General features: G+C 37.4%; 3 protein-coding genes across 10 annotated transcripts in view; 1 reads left to right on the top strand and 2 right to left on the bottom strand.

Annotated features, from left to right (window-relative positions):
• LOC101898157 (formin-binding protein 1-like) overlaps window positions 1-18,902 on the bottom strand; it is a 222,696-nt gene that overhangs the window by 60,970 nt on the left and 142,824 nt on the right. For all 8 annotated transcript variants that reach the window (XM_059123082.1, XM_059123083.1, XM_059123086.1 and 5 more), the window contains exon 3: window positions 12,009-12,124. In XM_059123082.1, the coding sequence (XP_058979065.1) occupies window positions 12,009-12,124 (116 nt within the window). The remainder of the gene's footprint in view (window positions 1-12,008; window positions 12,125-18,902) is intronic.
• LOC109613222 (serine protease 1) lies at window positions 5,594-6,593 on the bottom strand. The gene is made up of 2 exons (XM_020037832.2): window positions 6,280-6,593; window positions 5,594-6,216 (listed from the first exon to the last, which is right to left on the bottom strand). The coding sequence occupies exons 1-2, from the start codon at window positions 6,576-6,578 to the stop codon at window positions 5,652-5,654; spliced, it is 864 nt and encodes a 287-aa protein (XP_019893391.2). The 5' UTR covers window positions 6,579-6,593; the 3' UTR covers window positions 5,594-5,651.
• Window positions 7,108-8,051, top strand: LOC131802688 (serine protease 1-like). Its single transcript, XM_059123093.1, has 2 exons — window positions 7,108-7,388; window positions 7,452-8,051. Exons 1-2 carry the CDS (start codon window positions 7,141-7,143, stop codon window positions 8,014-8,016), a joined length of 813 nt encoding a protein of 270 aa, XP_058979076.1. The 5' UTR covers window positions 7,108-7,140; the 3' UTR covers window positions 8,017-8,051.

Raw genomic sequence — 18,902 nt, 5'->3', positions numbered from 1 at the left:
ATTACGAACTTCAAATACCAAATTTGAAACAATTCCGATTAATAATGTCGCTAAAATCATGAAAATACCGAATATAGGGAGGTACCGTTATATAGGGGCTATGCAAAGACGTGAACCTGCACAGACAATTTTCTGCCTTAGGCTGCAATATCCATTACGAACTTCAAATACCAAATTTAATAATGTCGCTAAAATCATCAAAATACCGAATATCGGAATTTATATGGGGGCTTTACGAAGACGTGGACCTACATGGCCCATTTTCAATACCAAAAGTCCTGCAGACGTAATATACAGGGTGAGATAAAAAAAAAAAAAACTTCAACAAAGCCAAAGGCCATAATTTTTACTTTTTTAAAAAAATTTTATTGAATGAGAGCAAAAAATGTCGGAAATAGCAACAAACGGCCAATGAAACCGTCACACGCTGCCCGAATGTTACTCTGTGATATTTTGGCCCATTCCCGGCGAAGCGTTTGCTTGTGGTGATCGACACTTTGGCATTTTTTAGTGCCAACCTTGCTTTCCAAAATACTCCAGATTTTGTTAGCCATTGTGCTCTGAAAATGAAGCGGACACCTCATTTTTATATCATTCTAGGATGCCGCGTGCTGAGTCCCGTTGGCTTTAATACACCCTCCAGAATAATTTCGCAATAATATTCGGCATTAATTCTGATGCCACGGTCGATTAATATGGGCGGAGAACGACCATCGGCCATTATGGCGGCCCACACCATCACCATAGCCGGCGCTTGAGTTCTGGTGGGCAGCGGAAGGTGCACATTTTCAACTGACCTCTTTGGCAGGCAAACACGATCATTTTGTTTGTTTACAAACTGCTGGAAAACGAATGTTTTTTCATCGGAAAAGACGAAATTCGTCAGTTTACCACTTTCGGCCAAGCATCTCTCTAGCTCTTTTGAGACTATTTTCTTTCTGTTGCGGTGTAAGTTCTTGCACTTTTTGGAATTTCAATGGCTTTACGTCCGAGCTTTTTTTTCAATATTTACCGAATGGAATATTGCGATGAAATGTTCAGCTCACGAGTCATTTTTCGGCCACTGCGACGTGGGTTCCGATCAAGCCGCTTCTTTACTTTTCGAATCATTTCTGCTGATGTTGCTGTTTTCTTCCGCCCTCTTCCTTGACGTGAGCCGGCTACGCTACCAGTATCACGGTAACGAGCGATGGCATGGGACACAAAAGACTTATTCACATTTAAATGCTGGAGTGCTCTAACGATAGCCACTTGTGGTTTTCCATCCAAATATAAAGAAATCCCACTATCCTGCTTGAATTCCATCACGAATAATTTTTTTTTCTGGAAAATTCTCACCAAAGTGCTTTTGTACGCTGGTAAACTATATGAGCTGTCACTGGAATAATTTTAACAGCTGTCGGACGAGTGGCTTAGAATTGACAGCAGTCTGAAATTGGTTGCAGTTTTTCCATCTCACCCTGTAAATGTTACTAAATTCGGGAGAATCGATAGATCTAAAATTTTGAATTTAGATATTGAGGTCACTGTTGGCTTTTAGGGTTTACATATTGGGATGTTGAAATAGTTTTGGACACAAAAAATAGGATATGGGTCCATTCTGCAATGTTTTAACTAATATTTATATCGTCTAAGTTCTCAAATTCAAAAAAAACCGTAACCCATAGACATAAATGATATTTAATCTATGATTATACTCTCTTTAGAATATTATTCTTTATAAAAATACTCAAATTCTGAACTTTTTTCGCATTGTACTCATGAAAAATCTAGGACAGCCTAATGGTAAACAAATACTTAAGTTCGTCTTGATAAGCATATAAAGAAAAGAAGTTCATTTTTAATATATAAGAATATTTTTTGATAAGCAAGCATATCAAACAAAACAAACTTGAATCCAAGCAAAAAACAATTTTAATAAAAGTACACAGAACTAATTTTTTCCAGTTTTTTTTTAGCAAAACAAGATAGTAGTTTGGCAAAAAATAGCGATTGAAAAATGCCCAAAATAACAACAAAAATCATTTGTCCAGCCACCTAACTAAGACCATTTGTCTGGTAAACGAACCCAGGACAATTATCTAATTGAGTCGAGTGTGTGTGATATCAACAAGTTTGGGGTGATGGGGTCGGGGTGATGGCGAGGGGGGAGGAGGAGAGAAGAGGAGAGGTAGCCCCAACTTGTAATGTGACACGCGTATGGACAAGTGGCGCTCATCAATTAACTTAAAATACATGGTGTTGAAATTATTGTCCACCCTCCCCCTGTCTCTCTCCCTATACGTGTGGGTGTAGCTGTGTGAGCATAGATAGGCTAAATATATATCACATTTCCAAATGGGGGCTAAATTATTTGAAGGGTAAGAAAAATAAAGGAGGGGATTTAGTTTTTATGTCTCAAATTGTCATTTGTTTTGTTGAGGGGGATAAAGTTGGGGAGAGGGACTCACCGCAAAGGTGTGTTTCATGCCAATGTTTTAGTTAAAAAAAATATTCGCTTAGAATTCACTCAACATTTCCATATTTGAATGTGGAAATACACAGAAAAAACAAAAAGGAGTGGTCGAAACGGCAGTCACAACAGTAACCAAGTTGAAGTTCGTAAACCAATTACATGTTGTAATTGTTTTAGGTGGCTATGGTGGTTTGACCGACACACACCGATACACTAATGTTGTTGTGCTACAACAAATGTCGTTTTGTGATGGAATTTTTGAACATTAAATGGGGGGGGCTTGTTATAAGCGCCTTTTGAAAGAAAGAAAAAACAAATAAAAACATTAGCAATAATTAAATTGCAAGGTTATTAAGGTGTAGAAAGTCTAATTTATGCAGATCAAAACATTAGTACAAAGAAATAAATTTGAAAACAGGGACATGAAGTCAGATTTGTGGAGGAGACAAATATTTTGGAGAAGTGATAGCAGACCATACAAAAAGAAGTCGGTCATCACCACTTTCAAAATTTGTATACCCTACACCACAAGGTGGTCAGGGTATTATGCCTTTGTGCATTTTTTTGTAACAGGCAACAGGAAACGAGATTGACCCATAGTTCCTTTTGACGATCTGCATAGAATCACATTCTGAGTCGATTTATGCATGTCCGTCCGTCCGTTCGTCCGTCTGTCTATGTATTTTTGTAAACAAAGTACACTTCGCATTTATTGTCCTATACAGATGAAATTTTGCACAAATCATTTGTTTTGTCCAAGGACGAACCCTATTGAAAATGGAGATAATCGGTCAAAATTTAGATATTGCTCCCATATATATCTTCGTCCGATTTGCCTTTTACTGTACACCAAACGTGTAATATCAGTCCAAATAGTATGGAATTTTGCACATACAACCAAATTAGGCCTGAAAATACGTATGCCAAATTTGATCGAAATCGGTTCAGATATAGCTATAGCTCCCATATATATTGTTCATCCGATTTGTTATTTTTGTCCTCCGCAGCCGTAATATGCACTCTGTAACAACAATATTTGGGGAAGTATATCAAATACAGCTCAGAAATACATTTGTTAAATTTTATCGAGATCGGTTCAGATTTGGATATAGCTCACATATATAACTTCGTCTGATTTACCTTGAATTGTGCACCAAACGTCTAATATTTACACAAATGGGATGAAATTTGGCACTTACGACCGAATTGAGTCTAGAAGCTAGTATGTCAAATTTGGTAAAGATTGGTTCAGATATAGCTATAGCTCCCATATATACCGTTCATCCGATTTGTTATATTTGTTACCCACAGCCGTAATATGCACTCCGTAAGAACGATATTCAGGGATATAATTCAAATACAGCTTAGAAATATCTTTGCCAAGTTTTATCGAGATCGGTTCCGATTTGGATATAGCTCCCATATTTCTCCAATATTTAAAATTAATTGTGCACCAAATGGGCAATACAAATCCGAATTTAAAAGATACAAATGCTTCGGCATATTTTGTTCTTTGAACTTTAAATTATAGTTATAATCATGGCGTGTATGATTGAATTCTCTCATTCGCAAAGTGGTGTAGGGTATCATAAAGTCGGCCCCGCCCGGCTTTAAGACTTTCTTTACTGGTTTATCTATTTACAAAGTGAAATTAAATTCGAACATGTTAAAAAGTATCAGTCGGTTTTGCCGACAGATGTGTACCCTCAGCCAATGTTCGATTATTTAAATATATTTTGGCTTCTGTCCTGAATATTCAAATTGTTGACCCTCTATGTAGTAGGATCCGAACGAGTGGGGCAATATAGTCCATTTCGTATCGGACCTCAATAAATATGAAATATGTGCCAGGCTTGGACCAGTAATAATTTTTAGAAAATGTTAAAATTTTCTTTTCTTTCTTTTATCACAAGTTATGACAGATAAAAGTATTGAAAATTATGACCGTTTGTGGGTGAGGTATCAGAAGGAGTTCGCAGATACATATAATCTTCATAACAAACCTCGTATTAAATTTGAAGAGAGTTGGATGCTTATTTCGTTTTCACTGAGTGTTTTGTTTTTAAAAATCTTCAACCCTATGTGGGTGAGGTACCAGAAGAAATTCTGGATTTTATGATCAAGTTTGGTTATTCAAAACTTTGACCCAGAAGTAATGGCCCGATTTCTACTATGCTTATAAGAAATGTTATGTTGATATAAATTCTGAGATGTACCCAGTCTTGAATGGAATCGGATGTTAATTTTGCGTTTTATGAGCTTAATGGATATTCAAAATGTTGACCCTTTGTGGAGGAGGTAGCAGAAGGAGTGGACAGATATATCTCATCTTCACAGAAGATCTTGTGTTAGTAGAAATAACCGGATGCTTATTTTGGATTTTATTATCGTTCTGGTTTTGCCCCGTGTGGGGGAGGTACCAGACGGAATGGTCCGATCTCTACCATCTTAATAACAGATCTTGTGTTTATGGAAATATTGAGATGTGCCAAGTTTGAATGGAAATAAATGTTAATTTCGCGTTTTTTTTTTTAGTTTCATTGATATTGAAAATTTCGACCCTTTTTTGGGGGACGTACCAAAAGGAGTGGACCAATATATTCCATTTTAACACCAGACCTTGGGCTAATAAAATTATTTGGATGTAAGAAATTTAAAGACAATCGGACTCTTACATGACATTTTATAAGAGTTGTAATTATTCAAAATTTTGACCATTTGTGAGGGAGGTACTTGATGGAGTGGACCGATAATGCCCATTTTCGAACCTGACCTAGCACTGTCTCGAAAGGGATTTCTGAGATTTCTTTTCTTTGGTGACCTACAGTGAAATTTTGTGAAGAATAGAATTTTCTTTGACATCATCCTTCTAATATTATGCTTTGTGGGAGAATTTTACCCAAAGTTCCATGAAGTACGGCTTTAAACCTTATATGTATTTATGTATCATAGTATTAGCGAATTCTTGAGAAGTTAAAGGGAGTTTTTAACCATATTTTGAAAAAAAAAGGATCCCCTTGATGGCATTTTGGTCCAAAATATTGCACCGCAATGGGCACCGTATTTCCCAATGTTTTCTGAATCAATATTATTTCCCCACCCGAATTTCGTATTAACTTCAAATCCACAAACAAAAAATTCTATTATAATATTAAATAGTCAGTTTACTTCATATCAAATATGTCGTTTAACCCACTTAGTAAGCGATACCAGTGTTGGACTTGATCCAATCCAAGTAGCTGGTGACACGAGTGAAGGCAGCTGGGTAACCCTTGGCGCAACCGGCAGCAGCACCGAAGGAAGTCAAACCAACTTGGACCTTGGAGGATTCCAAAACCAATGGGCCGCCAGAGTCACCGTTGCAGGTAGAAACACCACCGGTGGTGGAGACGCAAATGTTCGAGGAGGTAACAATGGAGGTACCATAGGTGGCGGCACAGACGGTGTTGGTGATGATTTGCATGCGGGCCCATTGCAAGTTGTTGGTGACACCGGAGGCAGAGTCGGAGATACGGCCCCAACCGGAAGCGATGGCGTAGTCACCGGCATAGGTGGAGTAGGAGCTAGCAATGGCGGGCAATTTAACGGCTTGGATGCGGCTGGTGTAGGAGACGGAGGGGATCTTGATCAAGGAGATGTCGTTCTTCAAGGTATTTGCATTCCAGCCAGAGTGGATGATGATGTCGCTCTTGGCAACGGTGTGGGTGACTTCAGCGGAGGTACGAACGGTGGCACCCAAGTAGACGGTGACGGATTGGATACTACAGAACACAGACATTTAGTTAATGGCTGGATGATATATCCCCAAAAAATCGGATCCTTACCCATCGGTACAGTGAGCAGCAGTCAAAACCCAACGATTGCCGATCAAGGAACCACCGCACCAGGCCGAGGACAAAGCATTAACCTTCAAGGAAAGACCAACTTGGTAGGGGAATTGGCCAACAGAGGCAGTGTTGCCATTGGTAATGCGGCCCTCGGTCTCCAGGACGGGCATGATGATGTTGCGGGATTCCACATGTTCGGCTCTCAAGTCGAAGGCAGAGGCGGTGGCCAAAGCCAAAGCGAAAATAACTAAGAATTTCATGGTGCTACTGTACGAATACAACTGCTGGTTTGTCATGGGTCCGGTTAGGCTTTTTATAGGCCAATAGCTGCCCTTATCAAGGCGTCAGCTACTATCTAAAATAATTTTTGCTAAATTCTCAAATAGCCCCAGGTACTACCAATGCAGGTCTTGATAAAACAAATTGCAATGTTCTTTTTTGTCTAGTATTTGTTTTGATTTGTTTTCTTCGTGGAGTTATCATTGGAAATCCCAAATTGATAGAAGGAGATTAAGAATTTTGCAAGTTAATTGAATACTGCGGAATGGCATTATCTTGATGGGGAGGGTTTATTTTTATTATTTCTGTTCTGATTGCATATTTAACTGAGGCCCAAACGTCTGCCAGAAATGCGTCAATGCTTTTTTATTTTATTTTGGAAAAACACTTTAAGTTTTTAAAATAAAATTATCAAAATAATCTGAAGATAATTTTGAAATGCATCGATTTGGAATTTGTTCGCAACATTTTTGTGAAAAAAAATCGTAATCAAAATATGCTACTTGATAAGGTTTTTCACCTATAAAAACCCTGCTCCGATCTATGCAAAATTAGCAGTTGTATTCGTACAGTAGCACCATGAAATTCTTGATTATTTTCGCTCTGGCCTTGGTCGCCGTCTCCGCCGAGGAGATTTACCAACGTGACATTGTTGTGCCCGTCATTGAGGGTGAGGGTCGTATTACCAATGGCAACACTGCCACCGTTGGTCAATTCCCCTACCAAGTTGGTCTTTCCTTGAAGGTCAGCGCCTTGTCCTCGGCCTGGTGCGGTGGTTCTTTGATTGGAAATCGTTGGGTTTTGACTGCTGCTCACTGTACCGATGGGTATGTATTCGATTTTTTTGGAATATGCCGTCCAAGTATTGAATTATTTTTCTTTTTGTTTAGTATCCAATCCGTCACCGTCTACTTGGGCGCCACCGTCCGTACCTCCGCTGAAGTCACCCACACCGTTGCCAAGAGCGACATCATCATCCACTCTGGCTGGAACAGCAAGACCTTGAAGAACGACATTTCCTTGATCAAGATCCCCTCTGTCTCCTACACCAGCCGCATCCAAGCCGTTAAATTGCCCGCCATTGCCAGCTCTTACTCCACCTATGCCGGTGATTATGCCATCGCCTCCGGTTGGGGCAAGATCTCCGACTCTGCCTCCGGTGTTACCAACAACTTGCAATGGGCCCGTATGCAAATCATCACCAACACTGTCTGTGCCGCCACCTATGGTACATCCATTGTCACTGCCTCCAACATCTGTGTCTCCACTCCCGGTGGTGTTTCTACCTGCAACGGTGATTCTGGCGGCCCATTGGTTTTGGAATCCTCCAAGGTCCAAGTTGGTTTGACTTCCTTCGGTTCGTCGGCCGGTTGCGCCAAGGGTTACCCAGCTGCCTTTACTCGTGTCACCAGCTACTTGGATTGGATCAAGTCCAACACTGGTATCGCTTACTAAGTGGGTTGTTATCGGCAAAATTTTGATTAACGAAACATATAATAAATCTGAATGGTGAATTAAATAAGTTTTTGATTTTTGAGATACCTTTGGGCTCTAAATATGTTTGGGAGCTATCTTAGGTTCTTCGGATTTTATTTAATTTAACCATTGGATATTGGGCTCTGGGAAATATATAAAGCCATGAATTTCCACATTGTGCTTTGAACTAAGAATTAATTGATACCAGGCATACTCAATGCGCTTAATATTCGATTTAGCTGATTTCAAAAATCTGATATTAGAAAGAGGGAGGTACTACAAGGAAAAACCAGATATAGTCCATCTTCAAATTGGACACTAGAGTTGTGTTAATCTACTATCCATAGCTCAGTAAACCAGTTCCTAAACGTATAAGTGATTTCGTAAATTCCATATCACTCATACGCAGAGTTTTCATACAAACGACCGGAGCCCACGGAACTAGATAAAGAACTAGTACGTTCGATCGAAGTAGATTGGCACAACTCTAACTGGAGACAATATGAGCGGGAATATTAAAATGTGCCAAGTTGGCAGAAAATCGGACACCAAGCTCATTTTTGAGAACTATGATTTTTCAACAAATTTAGGGAGGTATGAGAAGGAGTGAACTTGATACAAATATAACGATTCATGTAGTATGCACTCAATCGGATACTAACTTCGCTTTTTATTAGGTGATCGTTCTCTGGAAATGTTGGAACTTTTGTTCCAGAAGAAGTGGACCGATATATTCTATTGTAACATTAGATCTGACATGGGCATAATATGGAGATGTACAAAAAATTATTTTTCAGAGATTTTTTAATTTTTTTCCTCGAAGTAGGAAGTGCGAAAGAGAGTGAACTAATATTGATTATTTGCGAAAATGACATGGGCGTGAACTTTGAAAAAAAAAATCGGACACTGACTCATTTTTTTATGCATATTCTTGTTTGAAATTTTAGGAGTGAGCTGATATTGTCCGTTATTAGCGGGATTCAAATATTACATCACTTTGATATTTATAGTGGTGGTGCCAGATGAACTGGACGGACCTGTTTTCCATATTGACAGAAATTTCAATTTTCCTAAGAGTTATTACTATTCCAAGTGTACACCTTTTGTAGAGGAAGTGCAAGAAGGAACGTACTGAAATATCCCATAGCCGGGACGCAAAGAAGTTGGCGGTGAAACCCTCAAAAAACGGCTACTTTTTTCTTTTTTTTTTTTTTGTAAATTTTGTATGGAAAACTTCATTTTTTGCTAGTTAGGCCCCTTTGGCTTAGTTTCGATATGAATTTCCATTTTCGGGGACAAACATATGGATCTGGTGTGAACTCTGTTGTAGGATTGGTATTATTATGGCTACTAAAAATGTTTAGGGAGATACTAGAGGAACTGAGACGCAACGTTTAAGATTTTTGCACCTAGCCAATACTCCGATGTTCGAAACTTCAATTAAATCGGATACTCCTTTTAATTTCTATGAGATTTACGATTTTGTTTCTTTTGAAAAATTTTTTTTTTCTTTTTTTTTCTTTTTTTTTTTTTGGGGGGGGGGGGGAATGCCAGGATGAGGAACCACTGTATATCATTTTTACTTCAAATCTAGTGGCGATATTATTATTGTAATACGGAAATCAATTCGCATTTTGTCGTAGTTAAGTTGATTTCAAATTTGTATCCTGTGTGTTTCAGGTGTCAGAAGAAGTGGACCGATTATCTCATATCGTTTTAGGTGGATAACATAATACAAGATGCGAAGTTTCAACTAAATACGATTCTAACTACGCTTTATAAAAAATTTGTGCTTTAAAATAGAAAAAAAATCCTTTTGATCTTTTGCGAGGGGAGGTGTGGATGCAATTTGGCAGAAGAATTACTGTGCGAAATGTGGGCCAAATCGGATACCTCCTTCTAGAGTTTTCGTGTGTAACAACCGCCTGGGTAGATAGATCGATTCCAAATGCCATGAGACGTATGAACTACAGCAAAATACTATTTTTTAGTACGGTGTCTACATACTTTTCGCTAAAATCATACGTTGGTAAGCTCTGGTCGAATATACTGACATTCCTTAAAAAGTATAATTTTCTGTTATGAATAAAAAGATAGAAACAAATTCTTTATAATGAACATTTTTAACTTAAAAATGTGTGTCTCTTCAGGCGCCAAGTATTGCGAAATCTCAGCCGTATTTAACCCCCATTCATAACTTATGAGAAGTAAAGTTGATTCCAATCGAGTGGAGATATTTGTATTGTTTAGGGTCATAATCATCCTTTATTGCAAAGTTGTTAAATCTTGTGATTCCTGAAAACCTCACTTCAAAAAAAATCAATTTTTGAATAAAAAATTGATTGAGTGTCGTCAAATGTTTCGGAGTTCTTGAAATTTGAACAAACATATACAGAAATATTCCATTGTAACAATATAGGCTTTTTGAGTATTTGATAATGTTCTTATCAATTGAATTCAGCCAATTGATAATTGATTTGAAGTTTTCCTAATTAAATGTTATGTTTTTCAATAGGGCAGAGCATGCTTTTAGGCTTCTGTTATTTTCTTCTTAAATAACAATATTAAAGGTAACACAGGCATTCATTTTTATACCCTACACCACAAGGTGGTCAGGGTATTATGTCTTTGTGCATTTGTTTGTAACAGGCAAAAGGAAACGAGATAGACACATAGTTCCTTTTGATGATCTGCATAGAATCACATTCTGAGTCGATTTAAGCATGTCCGTCCGTCTGCCGTCCGTCCGTCTGTCCATGTATTTTTGAAATTTTGCACAAATCATTTGTTTGGCCCAAGGACGAACCCCATTGAAATTGGGAGATAATCGGTAAAAATTTAGATATAGATCCCATATATATCTTCGTCCGATTTTCCTTTTATTGTGCACCAAACGTGTAATATCAGTCCGAATAGTATGGAATTTTGCACGTATGATCAGATTGGACCTGAAAATAAGTATGCCAAATTTGATCGAAATCGGTTCAGATATGGCTATAGCTCCCATATATATTGTTCATCCGATTTTTTATTTTTGTCCTCCGCAGCCGTAATATCCACTCTGTAACAACAATATTTGGGGAAATATATCAAATACAGCTCAGAATTACATTTGCTAAATTTTATCGAGATCGGTTCAGATTTGGATATAGCTCCCATACATAACTTCGTCCGATTTACCTTTGGTTGTGCACCAAACGTCTAATATTTGCCCAATTTGGATGAAATTTGGCACCGAATTGAGTCTAGAAGCTAGTATGTCAAATTTGGTGAAGATCGGTTCAGATATAGCTATAGCTCCCATATATACTGTTCATCCGATTTGTCATATTTGTTACCCACAGCCGTAATATGCACTCCGTAACAACGATATTCAGGGAAATATATCAAATACAGCTCAGAAATATCTTTGCTAAATTTTATCGAGATCGGTTCCAATTTGGATTTAGCTCCCATATATATTTTTATCCGATTTCAAATTAATTGTGCACCAAATGGGCAATACAAGTTCGAATTTAAAAGATACAAATGCTTCGGCATATTTAGCCCGTTGATCTTTAATTAATAATTATAATCATAGCGTGTATGATTGAATTCTCCCATAAAAACTTTTAATTGTTATGCGCAGCTCTACTAAATTAGCAAAGTGGTGTAGGGTATCATAAAGTCGGCCCCGTCCGACTTTCAGGCTTTCTCTACTGGTTTTATTCTGAATAAAGAATAGAACTGAAATCCTGAAATTTGATATAGATGTCAGATATGGAAGTTCTGAGTTTATAAAAAAAAAAAGATTTCAGTGCCCACTCAGTGAATAAAGAATATATGTATATTTTTTTTAATTTTGTAATTTTTGTTGTTGCTGTAGTTCCTCCTTTGTTGTAACTGAATGACTAATGTAATTCATCGACAATTTTTAATTATTAATAACAACAAGAAAAAACAAAAGTATTGTATGGAGAGACATGACTTACCTCAATTTGGCGGCATATTCTGTTTCTATCGCTAAACGGTCACGTATAAAATTTGCATATTTGTCCAAGAATTCAATGCCTTTGTTTGTGTGTATGGCTAAATTGTCGTACTGATCCTGTAAATGGAAGACAAAAGAAACAAAAAAAAAACAATGATGATTAATATGCAAAAAAAAAATAATTAAATGGAAAAAAATATAAAATTTTACTTTCAATGTGAATTGCGCACGATAATGCAAGATATGGCTGAGACCTATAAATAATTGTAGAGATATACTTTTCTGGGATGGGAATAAATCCAATAAAAACTAAAAGTTAAAAAAGTATCAATCGGTTTAGCCGACAGATGTATACTCTCAGCTAATGTTCGATTATTTAAATATGTTTTGACTTGCGTCATGATTATTCAAATTATTGACCCTCTATGGAATAGGTTCCGAAGGAATGGGCCAATATTGTCCATTTCGTATCGGGCCTAAATAAATATGATATAAATATTCCGATGTGTCAGTTTTCGACTATATTGGTTACATCCTTAACTCCATATGAGATATGTGATAATTTTTAGAAAATGTTAAAAAGTGCGCGAGGTACCAAAAATAGTCCGCCGAAGTATTCCATTTTTATACTTCATCTAATTCAGATAAAAATATTGGTGTGGGCAAAATAACAAGATAATCGAACATTTGTATCCAATTTCATGCGAAATAATAAATTCCATATTCATCGCAGGTTTCGGGTTGAGAGAAATATTTGGATATAGCAATTTGTAAAGAATCGCCGACTTGTTTCGCAATACATGACAGGTGAAAGTATTGAAAATTGTGACCCTTTGTGTGTGAGCTACCAGAAGGGGTTTGTAGATATATATGATCTTCACAACAGATCTCGTATTAAATTTGAAGAGTGTTGGATGCTTATTTCGCTTTCTTTTAGCGTTTTGTTTTTTAAAATCTTGAATCCTATGTGGGTGCGGTATTAGAAGAAATTTCGGATTTTACGATCGGTTTGGTTATTCAAAACTTTGACACTTTGTGGGATAGGTGCCAGAAGAAATGGTCCGATCTCTACCATTTTTGTGTTGATGGAAATACTGAGAATGGAATCAGATTTTAATTTCGCTCTGTATGAGCTTCAGGGATATTCAAAATTTTGACCCTTTGTGGGGGAGGTACCAGAAGGAGTGGACCGATATATCCCATCTTCACAGCAGAGCTTGTTTTAGTAGAAATAATGGGATGTGTGAAATATGATGAGAACCCGATGCTTATTTCGGATTTTATAATCGTTCTGGGGGAGGTACCAGAAGAAATGACCCGATCTCTACCATCTTTATAACAGATCTTGCATTAATAGAAATATTGAGTTGTGCCAAGTCTGAATGGAATCGGATGTTAATTTCGCATTTTATGAGCTTCATGGATATTCAAAATGTTGACCCTTTGTGAGGGAGGTGCCAGAAGGAGTGTACGGATATATCCCATCTTCGCAGCAGATCTTGTGTTAGTATAAATAATGGGATGTGTGAAATATGAAGAGAACCGGATGTCTATTTCGGATTTTATAGTCGTTATTCGTTATTCAAAACTTTGACCCATTGTGGGGAAGGTACCAGAAGGAATGGTCCGATCTGTACCATCTTTATAACAGGTCTTGTGTTGATGGAAATATTGCGATGTGCCAAGTCTGAATGGAATCAGATATCAATTTCGCGTTTTATGAGCTTCATGGATATTCAAAATGTTGACCCTTTGTGGGGGAGGTACCAAAAGGAATGGTTCGATCTCTGCCATCGTTATAACAGATCTTGTACTGATAGAAATATTGAGATGTGCCAAGTCTGAATGGAATCGGATATCAATTTCGCTCTTTATGGGCTTCAGGGATATTCAAAATGTTGACCCTTTGTGGGGGAGATACCAGAAGGAATGGTTCGATCTTTACCATCTTTATAACCGGTCTTGTGTTGATCGAAATATTGCGATGTGCTAAGTCTGAATGGAATCGGATATCAATTTCGCTCTTTATGGGCTTCAGGGATATTCAAAATGTTGACCCTTTGTGGGGGAGATACCAGAAGGAATGGTTCGATCTTTACCATCTTTATAACCGGTCTTGTGTTGATCGAAATATTGCGATGTGCCAAGTCTGAATGGAATCGGATATCAATTTCGCTCTTTATGAGCTTCAGGGATTTTCAAAATTTTGACCCTTTGTGGGGGAGGTACCAAAAGGAAAGGTCCGATCTCTACCATCGTTATAACAGATCTTGTGTTGATGGAAATATTGCGATGTTATAAGTCTGAATGAAGTCGGATGTTAATTTCGCTCTTTATGAGCTTCAGGGATATTCAAAACTTTGACCCTTTTTGGGGGAGGTACCAGAAGGTATGGTCCGATCTCTACCATCTTTAGAAACAGGTCTTGTGTTGATGGAAATATTGCGATGTGCCAAGTCTGAATGGAATCGGATATCAATTTCGCTCTTTATGGATATTCAAAATTCAGGGATATTCAAAATGTTGATCCTATTGTGGGGGAGGTACCAGAAGGAATGGTCCGATCTCTGCCATCTTTATAGCAGATCTTGTATTGATAGAAATATTGCGATGTGCCAAGTCTGAATGGAATCGGATGTTAATTTCGCAATTTATGAGCTTCACGGATATACAAAATGTTGACCTTTTGTGAGGGAGGTACCAGAAGGAGTGGACTGATATATTCCATCTTCTCACCAGACCTTGTGATAATAATAATATTGGGATGTGTGAAATTTGAAGACAATCGGGCCCTTACAACACATTTTATAAGAGTTGTAATTATTCAAAATTTTGACCCTGTATGGGAGAGGTACTTGATGAAGTGGACCGATATTCTCCATTTTCGCACCTGACCTAGCACTGATGCAAATATAAGGATTTGCAAAGTTGGAGCAAAATAGTTTCCCTTTCTGTGCACAAAATATATTTTTTGAAAATTTTGACCTTTTGTGGGGGAGGTACCAGAAGGAGTGGAGCGTTATATTCCATTTTAACACCAGACCTTCGTTTAATAAAAAAATATTGGGATGTGTCTAATTTGAAGACAATCAGATTCTTATATCACATTTTATAATCGTTGTAATTATTCAAAATTTTGACCCCTTGCGTGGGAGGTACTTGATAGAGTGGGCCGATATTGTCCATTTTCGCATCTGACCTAGCACTGATGCAAATATTAAGATTTGCAAAGTTGGGGCAAAATCGGATTATCCTTACTGTTTCTACGCTGTAAAGTATTTTTTTTTTTTAACTTCGATCTTTTATGGGTTAGGAGGAATGGACCGATATTGCCCATCTCCGAACTTGATCTAAGTTTGATAACAATATTACGATGAACCAAATCGGACACTCCCTTCAAGAGTGCGCACCAGCCAGCCAGACAGACGGAAGGAAATGTCCTGAAAGGATTTGGTCCAATAAGATCTATTTAGAGTCTAAAACCTTTATTTCGATGAGGCACATTTTGGCCGTATCAAATGATATATACCCTCTGTAGCCATAAAATTATTATAACCCTCTGTAGTCATAATTAGTTACTGGTAGCAAAATGTACTAATTAACCCATTATTTGGTAATGAGAATCTTGACTTGGGTCTTTGTAAGTAATCACTGATACTGGAATGGCTTACCATTATTTGGTAATGATATTTTTGGCTAGTAAAAAAAAAGTTAATTTCCAACACCCCATATACCAAATATTTTCTCTTCCGATTCCAGATTTGAAATATCTGCAGCCAGCTTCTTGTCAAATGACTCATTTGATTTCCATTTATTTTTAATTTTTCCATAAATTTATAACATTAATTGATCATCATCAGCTCCCACGAGCGGTTGGCAGGCAGACTGTCTATCTGTTGCTAAATTTGAAAAGAAACACACTTCTTGTTTCCAAATGAAAACATTGTAGTATAGAGCAGAACGATTAAAAAAAAAAGACACGAAAGATGGAAATAGAAAAAGCAATTCGCAGATATTGACGTAAAATTCTTTGAAATGCGCTGTTTGGGAAAATTCATTTTGAAATGTTTTTTTTTTTTTTTTTTCATGAGAGGAAAACACTTGTGATGGTCGGCCAATCAGCCAGCCATTCTTCAATCAAATGATAAGGGTGGGTGGTTGGCTGTTTGTGTTTGGCTGCTGTGATTTATATTATTTATAACTTTGGAAATTTTCTTTGTGAAATTTGCAATTCCTATAAACACAAGAAGTGAAGTGAAATGAAAGATTTTTTCTTTTAATTAAAACAATTTAATTTGCTCTAAATCCAGAGGCACTTGATCGATAATTTTCAAGGTCTTTCAGAGAAATGGAAGAGAAGAAACAAAAATTAAGAAACACTTTTGATGAGTTTCTCGGTAGATTGCGAACGTTTATATGAGATTTTCAAGTTTAGTTTTCCAAATTGTCTACTACAGGATGAGATAAAAAAACTGCAACAAAACCAAACGCCAAAATTTTTACTTTTTTTTAAATTTTATTGAATGAAAGCAAAAAATGTCGGAAATAGCATCACATTTTAGAAAAAGTTTAGATTTGTTCAAATTGGTCACCTTTGACACGAATTATGGCCTTTAAGCGGCCAAATGGAACCGTCACATGCTGCCCGAATGTTGCTCTGCGGTATTTTGGTCCATTCCCGGCGAAGCGCTTGCTGGAGGTTATCGACACCTTGTTAGTTTTTAGTGCCAACCCTGCTTTCCAAAATACTTCAGACACAATAGTCTAACGGATTGGTATCCGAAGATTTTGGTGGCCATTGTGCGATGGAAATGAAGCGAGAAACCTCATATTGTAACCATTCTTGGTTGGTGAGTGCGATGGTGCCTGGAGTCCTGCTGGAATTTCCAAGGTCTGCGGCCAAAATGTCTGCGTGTCCAAGGCTTTAATACACCCTCCGGAATATTTTCGCGATAATATTCGGCATTTATTCTGATGCTTCGGTCTGGACAACGAATACAAACTGCTGGACAACGAATGCTTTTTCATCGGAGACGGAGAAAACCAAATTCGGCAGTTCACCACTATCGGCCAAGCGAAGCAACTCTTTAGCTCTTTTGAGTCTATCTTCTTTCTGTTGCTGTGTAACTTCTTGCACTTTTTGGAATTTCAATGGCTCTACCCCGAGCTTATTTTTAATATTTACCGAATGGAATATTGCGATATGTTCAGCTCACGAGCCATTTTTCGGCCATTGCGACGCGGGTTTCAATGGCTTTACCCCGAGCTGATGTTTCGATATTTGCCGAATGGAATATTGCGATACGTCCAGCTCAAGGGCCATTTTTCGGCCACTGCGACGCGAGTTTCGTTCAAGTCGCTTCTTTACTTTTCGAACCATTTCTGCAGATGTTGCTGTTTTCTTCCGTCCACATCCTTGACGTCGCTACTGGCTACGCTACCAGTATCACGGTAACGAGTGATGGTATGAGACACAAAAATAGATTTATTCACATTTAAATGCTGGAGTGCTCCAACGATAGCCACTGGTGGTTTTCCAGCCAAATATTAAGAAATCACACTATCACGCTTGAATTCCATTACGAATAACTTTTTTTCTGGAAAATTCTCACCAAAATACTTTTGCACGCTTGTAAACAATATAACTAGCTGTCACTGGAGTAATTTTAAACAGCTGTCGGACGAGTGGCTTAAAAATGACAGCAGTCTGAATTTGGTTGCAGTTTTGTTTCATCTCACCCTGCATTTTCTATAGAAGACCAAATGTTCCACTATTTTCTATAGAAGACAAAATGGCCTTCAATTTCCGATAGAAACCCAAATGGTCTTTAATTTCTTGTAGAAGACAAATTGGTCTTCTATTTTCTATAGAAGACCAAATGATTTTCTATTTTCTGTGAGAAGACTAATTTCCGATAGAAGACCAAATGGTCTTCAATTTCTTATAGAAGACCAAATGTTCTTAAATTTTCTATAGAAAACCATATGGGTCTCCTATTTCCCATAGAAGACCCAATGGTCTGCTATTTCCTATAGAAAACCCAATGGTCTTCTATCTCCTGTAGAAGACCCAATGGTCTTGTTTTTATACAAAACCTAATAGTCTTCTACTTCCTATGGAAGACCGAATGTTATTATTTTTTCTATAGACGGCCAAATGGTCTTCTATTTCCTAAACAAGACCAAATGGTCTTCTGTTCCCTATAGAAGACCAAACAGTCTTTTAATTCCTATAGAAGGCCAAATGGGCTTCTATTACCTATAGGAGCTCAAATTATCTTATATTTCCTATAGAAGACCCAATGGTCTACTATTTTCATCTGTAGTGGCCCAGTGGTGTTCTATTTTCTATAGAAAACCAAATGGTGGTCTATTTTTTATAGAAGACCAAATGATCCTCTATTTTCTATAGAGGACCAAATGGTCCTATACTTTCTATAGAAGACCAAATGGTCTTCTATTTTCTACAGAAGACCAAATGGTCTTCTATTTTCTACAGAAGACCAAATGGTCTTCTATTTTCTAAAGAAGACCAAATGGTCTACTATTTTCTATAGAAGGCCAAATGGTCTTCTATTTTCTATAGAAGACCAAATGGTCTTCTGTTTTCTATTGAAGATTAAATAGTCTCCTATTGTCTATAAAAGACCAAATGGTCTTCTATTTTCTGTAGAAGACCAAAGGATCTTCTAAAATAGTCTTCTATTGTCTATAGAAGACCAAACGGTCTTATATTGTTCTATAGAATGGTCTTCTATTTTCTACAGAAGACCAAATGGTCCTGTATTTCTTATAAAAGACCAAATGGTCTTCTATTTTCTATAGAAGATCAATTGATCCTGTATTTCCTATAGACGACCAAATTTTCTCCCACTTCCTACAGAAGACCAAACGG

Source organism: Musca domestica, unplaced genomic scaffold (genome assembly GCF_030504385.1).
Source record: "Musca domestica strain aabys unplaced genomic scaffold, Musca_domestica.polishedcontigs.V.1.1 220, whole genome shotgun sequence".
Classification (NCBI taxonomy): domain Eukaryota; kingdom Metazoa; phylum Arthropoda; class Insecta; order Diptera; family Muscidae; genus Musca; species Musca domestica.
Note: the sequence above shows the minus strand (reverse complement) of the source record. Positions and strands in the feature narration are given on the sequence as shown.